Source organism: Crinia signifera, chromosome 11, assembly GCF_055691185.1.
Source record: "Crinia signifera chromosome 11, ASM5569118v1, whole genome shotgun sequence".
Taxonomy (NCBI): domain Eukaryota; kingdom Metazoa; phylum Chordata; class Amphibia; order Anura; family Myobatrachidae; genus Crinia; species Crinia signifera.
Genome location: NC_139227.1, coordinates 33,327,894 through 33,346,077, shown reverse-complemented (window position 1 = coordinate 33,346,077; position 18,184 = coordinate 33,327,894). Strand labels below are relative to the sequence as shown.

General features: G+C 47.0%; 1 protein-coding gene across 1 annotated transcript in view; it reads right to left on the bottom strand.

Annotated features, from left to right (window-relative positions):
- Positions 1–295: 295 nt before the first annotated feature.
- Positions 296–18,184, bottom strand: part of CRISPLD2 (cysteine rich secretory protein LCCL domain containing 2) — a 52,917-nt gene continuing 35,028 nt past the window's right edge. Inside the window, exons 9-15 of the mRNA XM_083164659.1 lie at positions 15,870–15,936; positions 14,833–14,963; positions 14,708–14,751; positions 13,518–13,590; positions 13,276–13,351; positions 9,483–9,616; positions 296–3,590 (exon numbers count right to left, since the gene is read on the bottom strand). Of these exons, the coding sequence (XP_083020785.1) occupies positions 3,536–3,590; positions 9,483–9,616; positions 13,276–13,351; positions 13,518–13,590; positions 14,708–14,751; positions 14,833–14,963; positions 15,870–15,936 (580 nt within the window). The 3' untranslated portion in view covers positions 296–3,535. The remainder of the gene's footprint in view (positions 3,591–9,482; positions 9,617–13,275; positions 13,352–13,517; positions 13,591–14,707; positions 14,752–14,832; positions 14,964–15,869; positions 15,937–18,184) is intronic.

The window sequence follows — 18,184 nt, the reverse complement described above, 5'->3', positions numbered from 1 at the left end:
AAAGCTTCTGCCACCAGGTACATGAGGGGCGGAAGGGGGTCCGCCGGAATCCGGGAGGGTTGCCCACCTTTCCGGGGGGCCAGGAGGGGGACCCGATTTTTGGGCTCGGGAGGGTTGGCAACCCTGCAATTATACATTTATACTTAATGGTTAAACAGACTGAATAAACTGGGGCAGGGGTAACATCGCCACCGTTCTTCATGTAGGATCACTTTACTATGGATTATTACTAGGGATGCCGTAAAAGACTATTATACACACCATTTGCACGCATGTTTCTCATCACAAACACATGTCAATGTAAAATCATCTTTATTTCCATATAAACACAAGAACACGTCTGTGCATGTATTCAAAGTGGGGCATATAACAGGTAGGGAACTGCATCATGCAAATAAAATGTATATGTAACATTTGCATTGAGCATTTATACAGAGAACAATAAAAAAAAACACAACACAATTTTTTCATAGAAAAAAATAAACAAAACGAAAAAAAAAAAAAAAAAATACTGCGGCTGAGGTAGCCAACATGGACCCTTGGTAAATCGCTGCTCAATCTCGGAAATACGTCCTGCAGGTCATTTGGGAGAGGGCTTTATTTTCCCATAGTGGAAGAGTTATAGGCAGATTTAGTAAGCCTGGAAAAGTGATAAAGTGGCTGGGGATAACGCAGCAGCCATTCAGCTCCTAACTGACAAGTAACAGGCTGGGAAGTGATTGGCTGCTGTGCTATCACCAGTTACTTTATCACTTCACCGGGTTTAATAAATATATCCCATTGTTATGTTGATGGGAAATCGTTGTGGCTGCTACTTTTGGGTGTACCCTGGCCCCTGCTAGTGTCGCAGTGAGAGGTGGGTATAGGGGAAATCACAGAGAAACCATTGGAACAGTAATATGTTGATCATGTCTGATATTTATACACAGAAGATACAGTCAGCTACGTTTGTGAGACTACAGAGCACTAGGTGCTATCATATACAGCCATCTGTAACATTATGGTGGATGCTGTGGGTTACAATACCTTATATCTCGATACATTTCATATTTCTATCTTCACTATCAACCACCAGTTCCTGGGTGTCCTGTAACCCGTCAGTGTTAGCACAGATAAAAATGTATCCACAAAAACATCATCTTAGGGGAAAGTAGTGAGAGCTTTAAGTAGTGAACACACGGTACGATTTACTTTCTATTTAATCCCGATTAGGGATCAAATCTCACAGCGCTGTGTACACATAGTACAGATCTGTACTATATAGTCTTGCCAGCAATGTCTATTTTTCTATTGGATCTCGGTACCGTGGGGCCACGCATCGGGATTGAATCAAAATCGAATGCGTTCGATTTGTGTTTTTTATTCGATTAGACTATATCGAACCATGTGTATGTCCTATTAGTTATTACAGGGTGACCTGAAGCTGGGGAACATTGTGATACAAAAGTGCACAGAAAAGTGTTAATGAATAAAACAGAATTGTATCACAGTGGCTGTAGAAGTTGTTTGCAACCCAATTCCATATTTCTGTGGACATCCACAATCAGAGTTACTTAAATGGAGCTATAAAAGTACATTTATCATGGTGGATTTATTGTGATTTTCATATTTCTCCCCTTTTTTGGGGGGGGTTTTCACACCTCTGGGCATACTTGCCTACCATCCCGAAACGGCCGGGAGGGTCCCGCAATTTGGGTCCCGCAATTTGGGTCCCCCTCCCGGCCCCCCAGGAAGGTGGGCAAGTCTCCTTGTCATGGGTGCGGGGCTTGGTCATGTCAGTCTTTCTCCGCCCCCAAAACGAAGCCACTTCCGCCTCCCTTTCACTCCTTTCTGGGCTTCTCCCGGAGAGGAGTATTAAAAAGTCGGCATGTATGCCTCTGGGATAAATTCCCAAATCTTTGTGTTTTTTTTTCCACTGAGCATGCACATACCTGATAACTGCCAGTATCAGGGACAATTGAATATCCCAGTATTGCAAAAGATTTCCTATTCAATGCAACCCAGGTGGGAAAGGAACCTATAAGCTACGTATAAAATGAGAGGTCTGGCTTTGCTGATTATTCACTGTAGAAGTTATGCACAAAACTTCAAACGTCTACTTGCATAGTAACTGTATGGGAAGACCAGGATCACATTTACTCTTGTCTAGGGATAGACTTGTGTTACTAACCAAATCATAATCCGTAATAGCATAGGTTTAAGGCAGGCATGTCCAAGCTGTTGTGAAATTACTCATCCCAGCATGCTTTGCCACAGTTTAAGTCAGGCATGTCCAAACTGTGACCCTCCAGCTGTTGTGAAACTACACATCCCAGCATGCATTGCCATAGTTTTAGCATTCCCTATTTGCAAAACTGTGGCAAGGCATGATGGGACTTGTTGTTCCACAATAGCTGGAGGGCCATAGCTTGGACATGCCTGGTTTAAGAGGTGTATTTACTAATATGGGAGTTCTATTGAAGATGGGCTGTCGCTATGGGCAACCATTCAGAATCTTTATCTTATTTATTTAGCACATTCTAGAAAATAATAGATAGAATCGGATTGGTTGCCAATAGCAACATCAAATATTCGACAGAACTCCTACACACACACACACAACATATATTTTCATAGAACTTTATAAAACTTTTTTTTGCGGGTGGCTTCTGCTCACTGCTTTGCACAGCACCGAATGAGCAATCCTGTACATTGGGAGTGTTCCACCAACCAGAATATGTGCAGACTCGCTGCTTAAATATTTGCCTTGGGAAGGCAGAAGGGCCTTTCTGTGATTATCAGAATTATTTACAGCTTTCTGGAAGAAGAAGAGGGCTTTGTGTAAAGCACCAGAGTAATTCCTATGTACAAACACGTTATAAATACATGTCGTGGATAAAGTCAGAAACGGAATAATATTGCCATTGTATAATTGTCAGTAATTAGAAAGTGGCGTGGGAAGGGGGAGGCTAATTGAGGCTTAAGAATATGCTGTTGAACCCGCACTGCCCCCAATATGTAACGTGTGCGTCCGAATGCTGACGTTATCCACATCAAATACACGTACAAGAATATGTACACAGAAATAGGGAAATATTAACCCCTGAAATATATTTATATATATAATAAAAAAAACAGCACTGCTGTATATAAAACATAGTTCTTAATAATAATAATAATTATAAAATATAAAGTACAAAAGTTAGAGGCAGTTATATACAATACTGAGAGGTACCACCGCCGGAACCACTAATTGGGCTTCTCTCTCTCTCTCTCTCAGTAATATTGCTGGTAACAGGCATATGTAGTGACCCCCAGTACCAGAATTGGTTCCATAGCGCTGCTGGGAGCCAGGTGGGGTGCCTGCTTTTCAATTGTTCATCAACCTGGAAGACAAAACGTTGATCCTGGTAGAGTTGGAACCCAACCCAGTGGTGCTTTGTAAGTATACATTTCCCAGTATATATATGGTGGTTTGACCCAGTTCCATAAAGCAGACAGGATATTGTGGTCTTCTCAATGTTCATGTGGACATCCCATTAGACCAGACATCAGGTTACTGCTTCACAGCAAAGATACGGAAAGATTTCCCTTCCTTTCGGTTCTTGATGCTAGAATAGAAGAATGCAATTATTACCACAGATCTCAGTTTCTAATGTACAGTATACCAGGATCAGTCATACAATATAATGAGAACAGGAGTGTAACCGGGGATGCACTCAAAATGTCAGCATGTGTAGATTACTATATGCTGACATTCTGCATAGCCTGGCATTGGAGAATTAATGTTAGGTTGAGAAAGGGAGCCTTCTGGATAGGCTACTTGGGGGGAGGGGGGGGGGTTAGGGTTAGCCTATGGGCGGGGATGGTGATGGTTAGAGAGTCTCTGTTAGGGTTAGGCACTGGATGGTTAGGCTATGGGAGGGTTAGGCTTAGACATTGGAGGGTTTATAGGTTGTGGGAGGTACTGGAAGAGTAGGCTATGGGAGGGTTAGATACTAGGAGGTCAGGCTATGGAAGGCTTGGAGTTAGGGTTAGGTAGTGAAAGGTTAGGCTATAGGAGTTACGGGGTTAGGGTTAGGTACTGGAAGGTTCTTCTATGGGATGGGGTTAGGGTTAGGTACTGAAAGTTAGGCTATGGGAAAGATAGGGTTTGGTACCGGGAGCTTCTTTTATGGGAGGGATGGGGTAAGGGTTAGGTACTAGAAGTTATGTGATTGGGGGGTTAGAATTATGAACTGGAAGGTTAGGCTGTGGGAGGGATGGGGTTAGGGTTAGGTACTCGAAGATTAGTCTCGAGGGAAAGAAATACTATTATAGGGATGAGGTTAGGGTTAGGTAGTGAAAGGTTAGGCTATGGGAGGGTTATGGTTAAGTACTGTATGATTAGGCTATGGGGTTAGGTATGGGAGGGATGGGGTTAGGTACTGGAATGTTAGGCTATGGGAGGTTTTGGGTTAAGTTTAGGTACGGGAAGGATTTGCTATGGGAGGGATGGGGTTAGGGTTAGGTAGTGAAAGGTTAGGCTATGGGAGTTACGGGGTTAGGGTTAAGTTATGCAATGGGAGGGTTGGGGTTAGGATTCAGTACTGGAAGGTTAGGCTATGGGAGGGTTAGGTACTGGAAGGTTAGGCTATGGGAGGGTTGGGCTATAGGAAGGTTAGGCTATGGGAGGGTTGGGCTATAGGAAGGTTAGGCTATGGGAGGGTTAGGTACTGGAAGGATAGGCTATGGGAGGGTTAGGCTATAGGAGGGTTAGGTACTGGAAAGTTAGGCTATGGGCAGGTTGGTGGTAGGCTTAGGCTATGGGATGGGGGACGTGCCTATCCCAGAAGGTATTGCCAGACCTGCCAGACCAGGTAAGCCACCACTAGTCCACCGGGGATGTTTTTGTCGCCATGTTGACATTTTATCAGTGTTGAGATGATAATTGTCAAACTGTCCAATGAAAACATTGCGATCATGTTGGCATTATGACCACATCAACATTCTTACGTCAACCTGATGAATGTCATCAAAATATAACACACCGGCCAACGGTCGGCACAGTGAGACCTCGTTGAAGAACTGGGATCATAAACGATACACTGGCATAGGGTGTATCATATGCGATCCTGCTGCCCAAGAAGCTGCTGCGGAGTTCAAAGGAAATTGCATGCAACTTCAAGGCTCTGATAAGTCGCACTAGTGTATGGAGGCCTTTACAGTTTCACTGTAAATATTATCATCAAGCTGAGGGATACCAATTCGGTAATCAGTGAGGGTGTGGGGCTTGCCTGAACTTTTGCATTGTGATGTCTTTGGTAATTTTACAGCTGAAGGATTACATAAGTAATTTGATCGGTATGCAAATATCCACCATAAACGCTGATCACTTGTAACTGAATTGTAGAACACAAAGGTCTGGAATCATCGATCACATGACCAGGCAGAGCACCGTAACGCGTCTGCATTGTAACCATCTGAGAACAGTCTCTGTCTTGCAGTACCTGAAGATGTAAATCATCGCATATATAACCAGTCATTTGTTCTAGACTGTTGAATCTATGTTGAGCTTTTGTTTACTTAGCGAAAGCCGGAGGATGTGTAATGGGGAGATAAAGGGACCGCACACAGCCTGACCCTGCTGCTGGCGCTGTCCGGCTATAAGGATCAGTGTTGTAATCTCCAGGGACGGCAGATCCTACAGACCAGCAATTGAACAGCGCTACAGTATATGTTGATGCTATATAGATAAATAGCCGGGTGTCTCCCTTAAGCCTGGTAGGCCTAAACGGGTGCCGGAAGGCTCCCCAACAGTCGCGATTCCGACAGTGATTACTCCGACGTCGGAATCCTGACTGCTCCCTCGTGGGAGTCCACGACCCCCATAGAAGGAGGGGCTTCATTGCGCTCCCCCCGCTGTGCAGTCGGGATTCCGACGTCTAATGACTGTCAGAATCCCGACTGTCGGTGTATTATACCACAACCGGCATAAACACGTATTGGAGAGGACTGTAGTCTCCAGTGTAGACATTTAAATAAAGTAAACACAGGAGTAGTATACAGGAAACAGCCAGTAAATAGGACGATGGGTTTGGCATCAGCAGGAGGAAGGAGGCCCCATACACTTATCAGAGGGGGAGTCGCATATGATCTCCTTTGAACCGTTCGGCAGCATGCAGGTGTCACGATCGCATACCATACATCGTATGAGATCTTTTTTTGCATACAGTTTATTGCATGCGTTCCCTGCCAAGGCTGCTGGATCCAATAAATCTTTATGACCGCACATGTAATCTCCAGATCGGAATCTGAGCTAAAACACATGCGATTTGACACTTTTCATTCAATCTCTTGACCCCGAGCATTGGAATCGGATAAAAAAAGTCCAATTTGGGCTAGTGTATAGCCATCTTCAGACACGGGTGCAGGTGCTACGAGTAGGCGTGCGAGATAATGCCTGCCTACCACAGGCATGCAGGGAGAAATCAGATTAGAAGTATATTGTGTTTATTTCCCTATGAATCTATTGTGAATGCCGATTCCCCGGTAAAAGACAAGACACAGACACGGTTAATCTTATCTTGAAAAGCAGCTGATTTATTTTGGGATTTTCAGTCCTCGGAACACTCAGAAAGTATGCCTGTTATTTGGGAGAGCGCGGAGCCGCTGGGTGATCTATGATGGCAGCTGGCTTACAGCGACAGACAAAACTTCAGTTGGCCGCCTCACTACGTTTTTTTGGAGAAATCTTTAACCCCTTGTCTGACCTGCATGGTTATTACATGGTACTAGTATAATCGTGTATTCTATGCTGGAACACATGGCGTCACACTGGGTGGCAAGCAGAGTACCTTCACTTGCTCTAAAATCCCCACTCAGCGGGATCAGGTGTCTAATGCTCAGTACTAAGGGACATAGGACTCTGCGTATGTCCATGTATTTCTCAGTAAGCCTGGAACACATCTGTCTTCTACTCTGTAACTGGGATGGACGGACCGGCGGCTCCATATAACCAATATGGGGGTAGGGGTCTTTGCTGACCCTATATAATGGTGATCAAAGGAATTCTCTAGAGGAACTGCCTGAGATGGAAGATACTGAATCTATAGTGCACACATATTCTATAGCGCTTTACATCATTCTCATCAGTCCCTGTGTCAGAGGAGCTTACAATCTATATTCCTACCAGTATGCTTTTGGTTTATGGGAGGAAACCCGAACTAAAACTGGGAGAACATACAGACTCCACACATTTGAGGGGTAGAATGCAGGTAGGAGGTGGTACGCAGGCAGGGGGTGATATCAGTGGTGGTGGTACTTGTGTATTTTGGCGGCGCCCCCGATGTCCGTCGTACGATGAACGGATCGCATCGCATGCCATGCACCCGATGGCATGCGATGCGACGCGATTTTGACCCCCTATACGATCAAAAATCGTATAAGCACCCTAAAGGGTGCTTTTGAGCACCCTAATAGGTGCTTACAATGTTAAATGCACCCCCACGCCACCCCCCCCCCACTATAAACGTGAACCCGAAGCGTGGCGAGCGCAGCGAGCCCGCGAGGGGCGGCGGTACGCGTCCTACGACCTTTTGATACCCCCACTATCTACGTTGGCGTGGAGTTGAGAATAGAATAGTGTGGCGAGCGCAGCGAGCCACCGAGCCCGAAGCGTGGCGAGCCCCGCGAGGGGACGCGGATACCTTCACAGGTAAACGCGTCCCTTCGCGGGCTTCACAGGTATCCGCGTCCGCTCGCCACGCTTCGGGCTCGGTGGCTCGCTGCGCTCGCCACACTATTCTATTCTCAACTCCACGCCGACGTGGATAGTGGGGGTATGAAAAGGTCGTAGGACGCGTACCGCCGCCCCTCGCTGCGCTCGCCACGCTTCGGGTTCACGTTTATAGTGGGGGGGTGGCGTGGGGGTGCATTTAACATTGTAAGCACCCATTTGGGTGCTTTACATTGTATAAGCACCCATTAGGGTGCTTATACAATGTTTAATCGCATCGTATGGCATCGTATGCCATGTACAATGGCATACAATTTAAAAATTGTATGCCATCCTGCACTATCGTACGATATCGCGTCACATCGCATACCATCGTATGCGTTATGGTATGCGATGCGATGGGCGCCGCCAAAATACACAAGTACCGTGGTGGTTTTTAAACCCCCCCAGGTAAAATCCACCACTGTAGTGAAGCCAGATGTAGTCTGTGAGACTGCACTGGCTTCACTGTGACTGGCAGTGACTTCCTATTGGAAGTCTGACCTGCCAGTCACCCAGGCAGTCCCATTGGAAAGTGTTTCCTCCCTCCGAGACGCCTTTCAGAATTGCAGATTGCGCATGTGCTGTACCTATATCGGTACTGCGCACGCGCTGGTCCCGGTGCCTATCATGTGTATTGTACGGGTGCCGGACAAGGTCCCGACAGTCGGGATCCCGACAGGCATTCACCCGACGTTGGGATCCCGACTGTCAAAACACCAACAGCCGGGTTCCCGACAGCAACCCGCTATTTTCCTTCGTGGGGATCCACGACCCCCATAGAGGGAGAATAGAATAGGTGGAGAGCGCAGCGAGCCACCATGCCCGCAGCGTGGCAAGCGCAGTGAGCACACAAGGGGCTTAGTTGCGCTCACCATGCTGTCTGGGTCCGGCCAGTCGGGATCCCGCATGTCGGACCCCTATACCACACCCGTATTGTACAGGCGCTGGGATTACTTCTATGGGCTGTTGCCGAAGCAGCCCATAGAAGCTAACCACATGCGCAGTACAGAGGTTTGTACTGCACATCTGTCATCAGAGCACAGGCGCCGGGTACTCACTGCAGGGACCGGCGGAGGCAGCAGCAACAGGGGGAAGGGGGGGGGGGGGGAGGTGTGCCTGCATCTCGGTCAGAGGCAGCCCCCTCCCCACAAAAGGTACGGGCCGCCACTGGATGATACGCAGGCAGGGGTTGGTATGCAAACAGGAGGTGGCATGCAGGCAGAGGCTGGTATGCAGGCAGAGGGTAATATGCAGGGTTGGGTTGGTATACAAGTAGGAGGTGGTATGCAGGCAGGGATGGTATGCAAGCAAGGGGTGCTACGCAGGCAGGGAGTGATACGCAGGCCAGTGTTGGTATGCAAGCAGGAGGTGGTATGCGAGCAGGGGAGTTGTATATATGCATGGGCTGTTATGCAGGCAGGGGGTGGTATGCTCCTCTTTCTGCATTTGCATTGCTCAGGATCACATAATCTAAGCTTCTGCGAGCAGCTTATTATATGCAATCCCTGCTGAAATAGGCCTATTATATGTAGAGATACAAATAATGAGAATGTGACAAACTGGTGTATTTGAGCATAGATTGTGTCCTTCCCATATCCCATAACTAGAAACTCCTAATCTGACCGCTCTTGTTGAGCGGAATAATTATCCTGCTGGTTACTGGAATAAGCAGATGTCATTTTTCCTGAACTTTATGTATTTGTGAATCTAATCTGCATTATTACAGAGGTTTCCTTGACTTTACCTTTCCGAATGGATCCCATTTTTATTGGAGCCAAAGTAATGGTTTTTCCTGTCCACTGGCATCACATCCACGTATCCTCCAGCTTCGTCCTTCAGGACCCCGGCGTGTACAGCCGTCTTACAGATGCTGGAGGTCTGGAAGAGAAGAAGAAGAAACATCACCACTACAGGAACAAGTGATTCCTTTGGAGAATCCATGTCATTGTACAATACAAAGTGCCCAGTAAATACGTGTAATGCCCATTATTCAAGTTCTGCTGCACATCCAGCTGGCATGTGACGATTTTAAATGACCGGTCAGTAGAAATGTCGGACATGTGATCGGAAATGCCAGTCAGGGGCTGAATCGGCCCTAGCATTTGTACACGTGTGCGACCACCTGTCGCGCATGCATGTGCTGCCTATGACAGCTTGCAGGAGAGCGGGGAATAGCGACGTGTGATGCCCCCCTCTCTCCTGGACCTCAGTGGCGCACAGAGAGAGCAGACGGACCCGCCGCGAGTCAAGCAGCTCTCACTGTGTGCCGATCGGGAGGCAAAGCCTCCAAGAAATCGACCCACCTGGCCAGCAGCCCCATTTGCCAGAAGTGCCAGATGGCCAGTCCGGCCCTGCACGCTAAAACATGTGTGATGTTGGCTGGGGATATGAATTGCTGTGGGTAAGATCCATTCGCTCAATCTAAAAGGCCTTGGTGCTGTGTACACTAACGGAACTTGGGAGAAGATTGTGATCTCTGTATTGATCAGTGCAATCTAGCCAAGTGGTTTTATTGCTTCCACCAGGTTTATTTGTAGATAAACCACTGCACTTATCGAGCAACAAAGACGTTCGACCCGGCTGAATCTCCCAGGACCTGGCGCGCCAGTAGGGACTGTGTGTTGAGACAGAAGCCACAGGGTATGAGGAAATATCTGCAGATACTGTAAGACCTGTCCCTCTGTGTGCCTTTAATTTTGCTATTGCGTATCTGGCGGACTTTTGTACTCTACATTGGCAAAGTGTTCTGTTATCCATACATGGGCAGAATCGGAGCTGGCAGACGGGAGAACAGAACCATATTCCCGGACTTCATGTGCTGGGAATAAATCCACCAACATTCTACTGAACGCTCACAGGAGGGACAACATCTCTGGCCTCCAGTGTCATGGAACAAAGTGACCTAAGGATGTTTCTGATGGGATAAATTCCCCCAGAGTACCACAATGGGATCCTGTTACTAGATGGCCCCTACGTCAGGGGCGGATTTAGGGATGAGGGCGCCCCTAGGCACAACAATAATGTTTACCAAGTAGGACAGTTTATAGGGGCAGTATCTGCATGTCCTATCCATTTACACTCTATTTAAGATGGAATACGGTACAGTACAATGGATATTTTGCAGTTATTGGTGCATTTTGGGCTGACAGTACTATCACAGGCATCCAAGTGCCGCCCCCAAACATGTGCCGCCTCTAGGCACGTGCATGCCTAATGGGAAATTCGGCTCTGCCCTACGTGTACGTGTCACCCCACACTCTCTGCTTTGTACATGGTGAAAGAGCTCAGGACACTTATACATACAGACTTCTCTGCAATGGGACATTATTTATTGCTACCGGTCCAAAAATCGGGCATCTATACAAGGTAGCAGGGGTGTATTTACTAAGAGGAGAGTTCTATTGAAGATGGGATGTTGCTATGGGCAACCATTCAGATTTTATCTATTATCTTCCAGAAGGTGCTAAATAAATTAGTATTAGTATTAATTAGTAGCTCTAGGCATTTGCCACTGGAGGGCGGAAGAAACGAGCAGGAGGTCCTCCCCCCCCCCCCCGATGGAGGTGAGTGGCAACTCTCTCCCCCCCCCCCTCAAACGAACCCCCCCCCCCCTCCCCGAGCGATGCGGTGCAGCACCCGGCACCATCCCCCCCTGTGGAGCGATGCAGCAGCGGTCGCATTACACACCCCCTCCCCTGGGTGTGCGCCGGGCCGCCTGGATGGAGATGAGCACCGATCCCCCCGCGGAGCAATGCCCGCACGCTGCATCACCTCACCCCGCACCATCCCCCCCGCGCACGGAGCGACGGCCGCATCGCCCCCCCCAATGTAGTGGGTGATCGCCGGAGCACCGGCCCTGAATAGACCCCCCCGGTCATTTGGACGTCGTCATCTTAAGAACTTTACCCCCCAAAGTACATGGGATGGGTGATAGCTGACAAGAATGGAATAAATTGGGCCTCTATTTTATTCCTCAGCTGTGACCTGCAAGCCATCCCCTCCCCCCCCTTTCTGGTGCCCTAGGCTGCAGCCTAATCAACCTATTTTATTGCTCGGCTGTGACCTGCAAGGCATCCCCATCCCCCCTTCTGGTGCCCTAGGCTGCAGCCTAATCAACCTATTGGTTATCAGGCACTGAGCTCAGATCTGAGACCCAATGTTTGCACAGGAAATCCTGCACTCAATGTACAATAATGTCTTGCAATTGGCTGAGGCTGACAGCCATGGCTGCCCCAGCAGCCGCACTGGCAGGGAAATGCCGTATCAGAGGGAACTGGATTTATCTGTGACAATTAATCCATCCTGAACACAGTGACAAACAACAACTGTTTCTCTGCGGTTCTGTAACAAATATCTGGACTTGTGCAATAGTGTTTCCACTGACTGGTAAACAATCGCCTTGAAATCCCAGGATAGTCAGGAATGAGAATAGGATCAATGCAATACAGAACATTTCCCAACAGTTGCTTAATAATTAAATGTAGAAAGTCATACGAGCGGAAGCCAAGCACATGACTGAAATGCAGAACATCTGTCACCATGCAGAGCCCTGCAGAACACACGGACCGGTTCTGTGAATCAGGTCCTATGCCTGTCCTCACTGACTCCTTGTTACACAACATTATCATCACTGACTCCACCATCCGACACTGCTGCGTACCTGAAGCAAGGTATGTATCTAATGAGAGTTGGGGGGGGGGGGTGTCTTTATCTTCCATGGTTCTGGGCCAGTGCTCCTAAGGCCCCATACACACTAGACGCCAATTCCTGGGCAAACAATATAGCGCATGCATATACATCGCTATCGCCCAGCGATTAATATCCAGCATGCTGGTTAAATCTAGTTACATCATTGGTCAGGTCTAGTGTGCTCACCGGAGAAAACACTGGCCCTGACAGATCGCTCAGCACACATCGCTGTGCAGAACTGTGTGCTGAGCGATCTAGCATTGCTCAGAGAAACCTCCCCGTGTGTAGGCCCCTTAAGAGAGGATAGATGAATAAAATAATAGATATTATCTGTGCTGGACATTATCGGTTTGGGAATTCAGTAGTAAAGGCTACTGTAACTCAGGAATGGGTGATAAACCCAAGCATAGCAACATTGTTCTATTAGTCAGCAAGCTGCAGCAGTTTGCAAATTCCTCGTTGTTTTCCATCTAGAACACTTTGTAATCAAACAGATCGAGGCGGCCAAAAAGCGCTCAGCGCCAAAGAGAACGGAGACTCACAAGCCTGCCCTGTAAGACAGCACAATAGATTAGGTCTGAGCAGCAGCAGGAACGTCTTTTAGAATGGTGTGTTGGGTGAGGGACGGGATTATACTTCTAAATGCAATCATCAGCATATTCACTATGCACCCAGCATCCTGACAATAGGCTGTGGGTTAACTGGCGGTGAACTACAATGTTCCACCATAAATGTTATTCTTGTATGGATTCTGTACTGGATGTACTATACGAATGCACCCGATGTTGCTCCACACAGACATCTGTCTACATATGCTGGTGGTATTACGGAACAGGAAAGCTACTTACGTCGGCATAAATGTTTGTTCCAATCACCGGTGCCCAGTGTGGCGGCTCGCTTTTGCAGTGGCTCGGACAGTAGAACCTGGAAGAGGAATGAATGATTGTTCTGTCATTTAGATGCCAGAGAAAATCTTCAGCTCACAAGCAGATAGGTTAGAGAGAAAAAAACTTTGACCGAGTGAGGAAAATATGTGCAGAATGTAAATGCAAGCACAGCACTTAGTGGGAGGCATAGATCTCGAACTTACCTGGGGCAGTGCTTGACTGGCTTTTCGAATGGACAGATCTCAGCCACTGTTGAGTAACAGTCAATTGTCTGCACTGATAGAGAGAGAACAAGGGTTAGAAATATAGAATTTGACGGCAGATAAAAACCATTTGGCCCATCTAGTCTGCCCCTTTTTTTACCCTTCAGGTAATCTCAACCCTTTCCCAAGCATGTTTACATTGTTCTACTGTCTTACTCTACCACCTCTGATTGGAGGCTATTCCACTTATCTACTACCCTTTCTGTGAAGTAATTTTTTTATTACATTTCCCCTGAACCTACCTCCCTCCAGTTTCAGTGCATGTCCTCCTGTTCTATTACTTCTTTTCCTTTGAAGAAAATTTCCCTCCTGTACTATGTTAAAACCCTTGATATATTTGAAGATTTCTATCATGTCCCCCCTTTCCCTTCTCTGCTCCAAACTATACATGTTAAGATCTTTTAGTGTTTCCAGGTATGTTTTGTGATGTAGGCCATGCACCATTTTAGTTGCCCTTCTTTGTACACTCTCTAATGTATTTATATCCTTCTGAAGATATGGTCTCCAGAACTGGACACAGTATTCCAGATGGGGCCGTACCAATGACTTATAAAGTGGCATTATTACGTCTTTTTTTCTGCTACTGATTCCTCTCCCTATGCAACCAAGCATCTGACTAGCCTTCCTCATTGCTTTGCTACATTGCTTTCCTGCCTTTAAGTCACTTGAAATAGTGTCTTCTAGATCTCTTTCCTCCTCAGTAGTTTCCATTATAGTACCCTTGATACTATATTGAGTCTTTGGGTTTTTGAGTCCCAAGTGCATAATTTTGCATTTTTTAGGAATATAAAGTATACTTATGCTTACTTACGCTGTGTGCCACAAAAAAAGACACACTAGTCAACTATATAAAAAGTATGCAGTGTATATTATATACATATACCCCAAGTATATAGTGTTCATTCTAGCAGCTGCATCTTTTAAAACCCCCACAGTTCCTCTTCCCTGCCTGGGGTGTCGCTCTCCGCTGTGGTGCATCTAGCACAGGTCTGGTCTGAATATCAGTGCTGAAATACAGACCACACTGTGCTAGAAGAACCACAGCAAAAGAGCAGCACCCCACTTGATGTGTGCCAGGCTGTTGTATATAGGAGACTGGAGGTAACAGATTACCAAATACAATAACTTACCTGAAACTTTGGAGACTCTGAATGAATTAGCCGGTTTATATTTACTGCAGATATAATAGAAAATGGTGTCAAGGAGATAATGCAGATTATTATTGTCCTGGTGCCCGGATAGAGCAATATATTACCTTAACGAATCTACTCCATTCCTTGTGGATTTGATGAAGAATTTTAACCTGCCATTCCGTGTTATGTCCACAAGACCTCCGCTGTTATCAATGACTCCATAGTGAATGGCCGCCCGGCATAAACTGGACATCTACGAGAACCAAAACATGAACTTTAATCGTCAAACACTCCTTCATTACCTTCTGTTTTCTCATCATTCCCAAATAGAGGGACATGGACACCTCCCTATATAATGTGCAACCTAAAACAAATTTATAGGAACCCAAATTGTGGGGAAACGGATATGTACTTATTTTCCTGTAGCAAAATCAGTACTGTCCTAGACACAGTCCCTGTACACAAATGATGGAAACTCGCATAGACTACTTCAAAAATCCAAACGTCAACATCAGGAATGAAAGGGAGTTTTCAAAATGGCTGAGTACTGGCCCAGTGTGTAAAATGGCGGCATTTGATGTCCGTTCCAACGGTGACCTTGCAGCCTGATTACACTACACAGCAGCCCCATGTTTTTAAACAGTGGTTCCCAACCTGCGGTATGCTGCAGATGGGTTGGAGGTACTTGAAACTAATTTTTAATGGCGGAAGAAGTCTCCCATTGCCATGGAGATGAACCACATTGTGTCACTTCCGGTTCAGTCTACAGCATCATCAGCATCTCCTCAAGCTTTTGCCCATCCAGCAATTTACTGGGAGCTTCCTGCTCTGCCCTCAGACATAAACGATCATTTGCCCCACGCTGACACTGGTGGAGGAAGCAGCAGCATTAATCCTACAGGCGTTATTGGGAACTGCGGAGACAGTACACAGCCAGCGGCCAGACACAGAGGGACCGATTCCTGACCACACACTGCTCCTCCGCTACTCCTTAATATAAGGACATGCATAACGCTCACTTCCACTCGTACGTACTGTGGATATTACAAATTCAGAGGAGGGGGGACTCATAAATAAAAAGCCTAATCAAGGGGTACAAAAGAGAAAAAAGGTTGTGAACCGCTGTTTTCAAAGAATTCATTTTTCACACGGTACTTACACTGTCGTAAAACAGGGTTCCGAACACTTTGCCCTTTTTATTTGCACAGCCGGGAGGACAGTGATACCTGATAGGAGAAGACAAAAATGTATATCAATAGATGTAATCATAAACTGACCATTAGCACATTTCTCTAATTAAGAAAGGCACCAGCCACCTTACGGTTATCCCTTTTGTCGCGTAGGGATGCCCAACTTGCACTAGTTTAACAGTTACTAATATACAAAAGATAAAGGCAGTGTGTAACAAGATATGTGTAGGCCCCTAGGAAAAAAATTGGCATTTCCCCTTTGTACCACCAAATGGTGAAACATGTATATAACACATGTAACTGTGACAGGGACAGTAACCCTTTCTGCGCTGGGTCCCATAGCAGCTGCACCCCCTGCACCGATGGTAGCTGCACCTCTGTATATATCACACGTAACTGTGACAGGGAAGGTGGCCCCTCTCAGCTCTGGGCCCCATAGCAGCTGCACCCGATGCACCTATGGTAGCTACACCCATGTATATAACACATGTAACTGTGACAGAGAAGGTGGCCCCGCTTAGCTCTGGGACCCATAGCAGCTCCACCCGATGCACCTATGGTAGCTACACCCATGTATATAACACATGTAACTGACAGAGAAGGTGGCCCCGCTTAGCTCTGGGACCCATAGCAGCTGCACCCGATGCACCTATGGTAGCTACACCCCTGTATATAACACATGTAACTGTGACAGGGAAGGTGGCCCCTCTCAGCTCTGGGCTCTGCACACCTGTAATCCAGACAGGCTTGTGGGTGGAGTCTCAGCAGTCTGTGCTGAGTCAGCTGTGAGTAAGGTGTTTGGTGAGCTCCAGCAGCTGCATCCAGTGTTTGCAGGGGGATTCCCTGCGATTTTCCCCCAGGGGGATGGATCCTCCTGGGGGACATGTCTCCCGGAAGTCCTCACGTGGTTGTGGTACTACAGAATCCAAAGTGAAAATTCCTGGTGCCCAGACAACTAGTGCGGTTGGCCAGTCTGGTGCATCAGGTAGCAACATGAGCAGCTCGAGAGGCAATGACGGCAGTTCCCTCAGCATGGCTTCGGTACAGGTAGAGCCGCAGCAAGCCCTCCCTATGCCACAGGGTGCTCTCCTGTGTGATGGAACACAGGATGGAGCAGAAATGGAAGTGACCTGCTCTGTTGGCAAGGCTCCAGTGGGTCAACTGGAGCCTCAGTCGGATAACCCCAAACTCTCCCTGGATGCTCCCCTGCATGAAGTAATGCAGGGTCGAGTAGCAGCAGCCATTGCTTGTCCAGGGGGGAGTGAAGCGGGGGGGGAGGTGAAGCCTCTAGATGCATTGGAAAATGTACCTACATCCCCAGGTAATACAGAGGATGAAGAAGAGTGTGGTGAGGAGGAGGAGGAGGAAGAGTCCTTTAACAATTTCTCTATAGAGGACCTGCAAAAAGAAGCCAAGCGCATACAGTCCAGAATTGCAGATAAAAAGAAAAAAAGAAGTACCTGCCGCAAGTGGGAAAGGTCTGTACTGAAAGAGTCAATTGAATCCCTTTCTACCACCCTGGAAAGGGTTAAAGCCAAATTAAAGGAGAAGCGACTGGAGAAGCAGGCAGCAGTGAAGGGGTTACCTGATTGTGATGGAGCTCAGCTGTTAACGAGGCCTGTGGAAATGGCAGAAGCTGCAGGTAGCACACCTGTGTCCCTTTCTGCTGAACTCGAAAGTAAAGCATCAACTGAGAGTGTGTCAGTCCTGGCAGCAGCAGAGGATGCCAGAAAGGTAACATTGTGTAGTATGGATCAGGGTGTCTCTGCTAATAATGATATTCCTACAGCAGCTGGTAATGTGGGCTCTGCAGTAGCTCAGCATGGTAGTGACTTTTGTACATTATCTGTATGGGATGGGTTAACAGACAAGGCTGTGAAGAATGTTTCTAACATTGTACAGACTTCTGCTTCTCACAGTGACTTAGTGCAGCCTTGTAACACTGCACAAGGGATGCCTATCTTGGACAAAAACATTTTATCTGAGGGGGGTAGGGAAGTGATTCAGGCTGTGTATGGCCAGTTGGATGCTCCAGCCAGGTTAAAAGCTGCAGCTGAATTAATCAGCAGTGAGAAAAAGAGACTTGAAGCCAGAAATGTAGTAAATGTGTCTAATGCTGCAAATAATAAGACTGATGAAGTAAATAAGAAAATTGTCCCAGGCACAAGGTCTTATGCTAGTTTGGTAAATATGAATGTACCCCCAACAGCAGTTACTTCTGGCCAAATGACTAAGAGGAGAAATCTTTTGCAATTTAAATGGGCAGGGACAGGTGAAGTCCCAA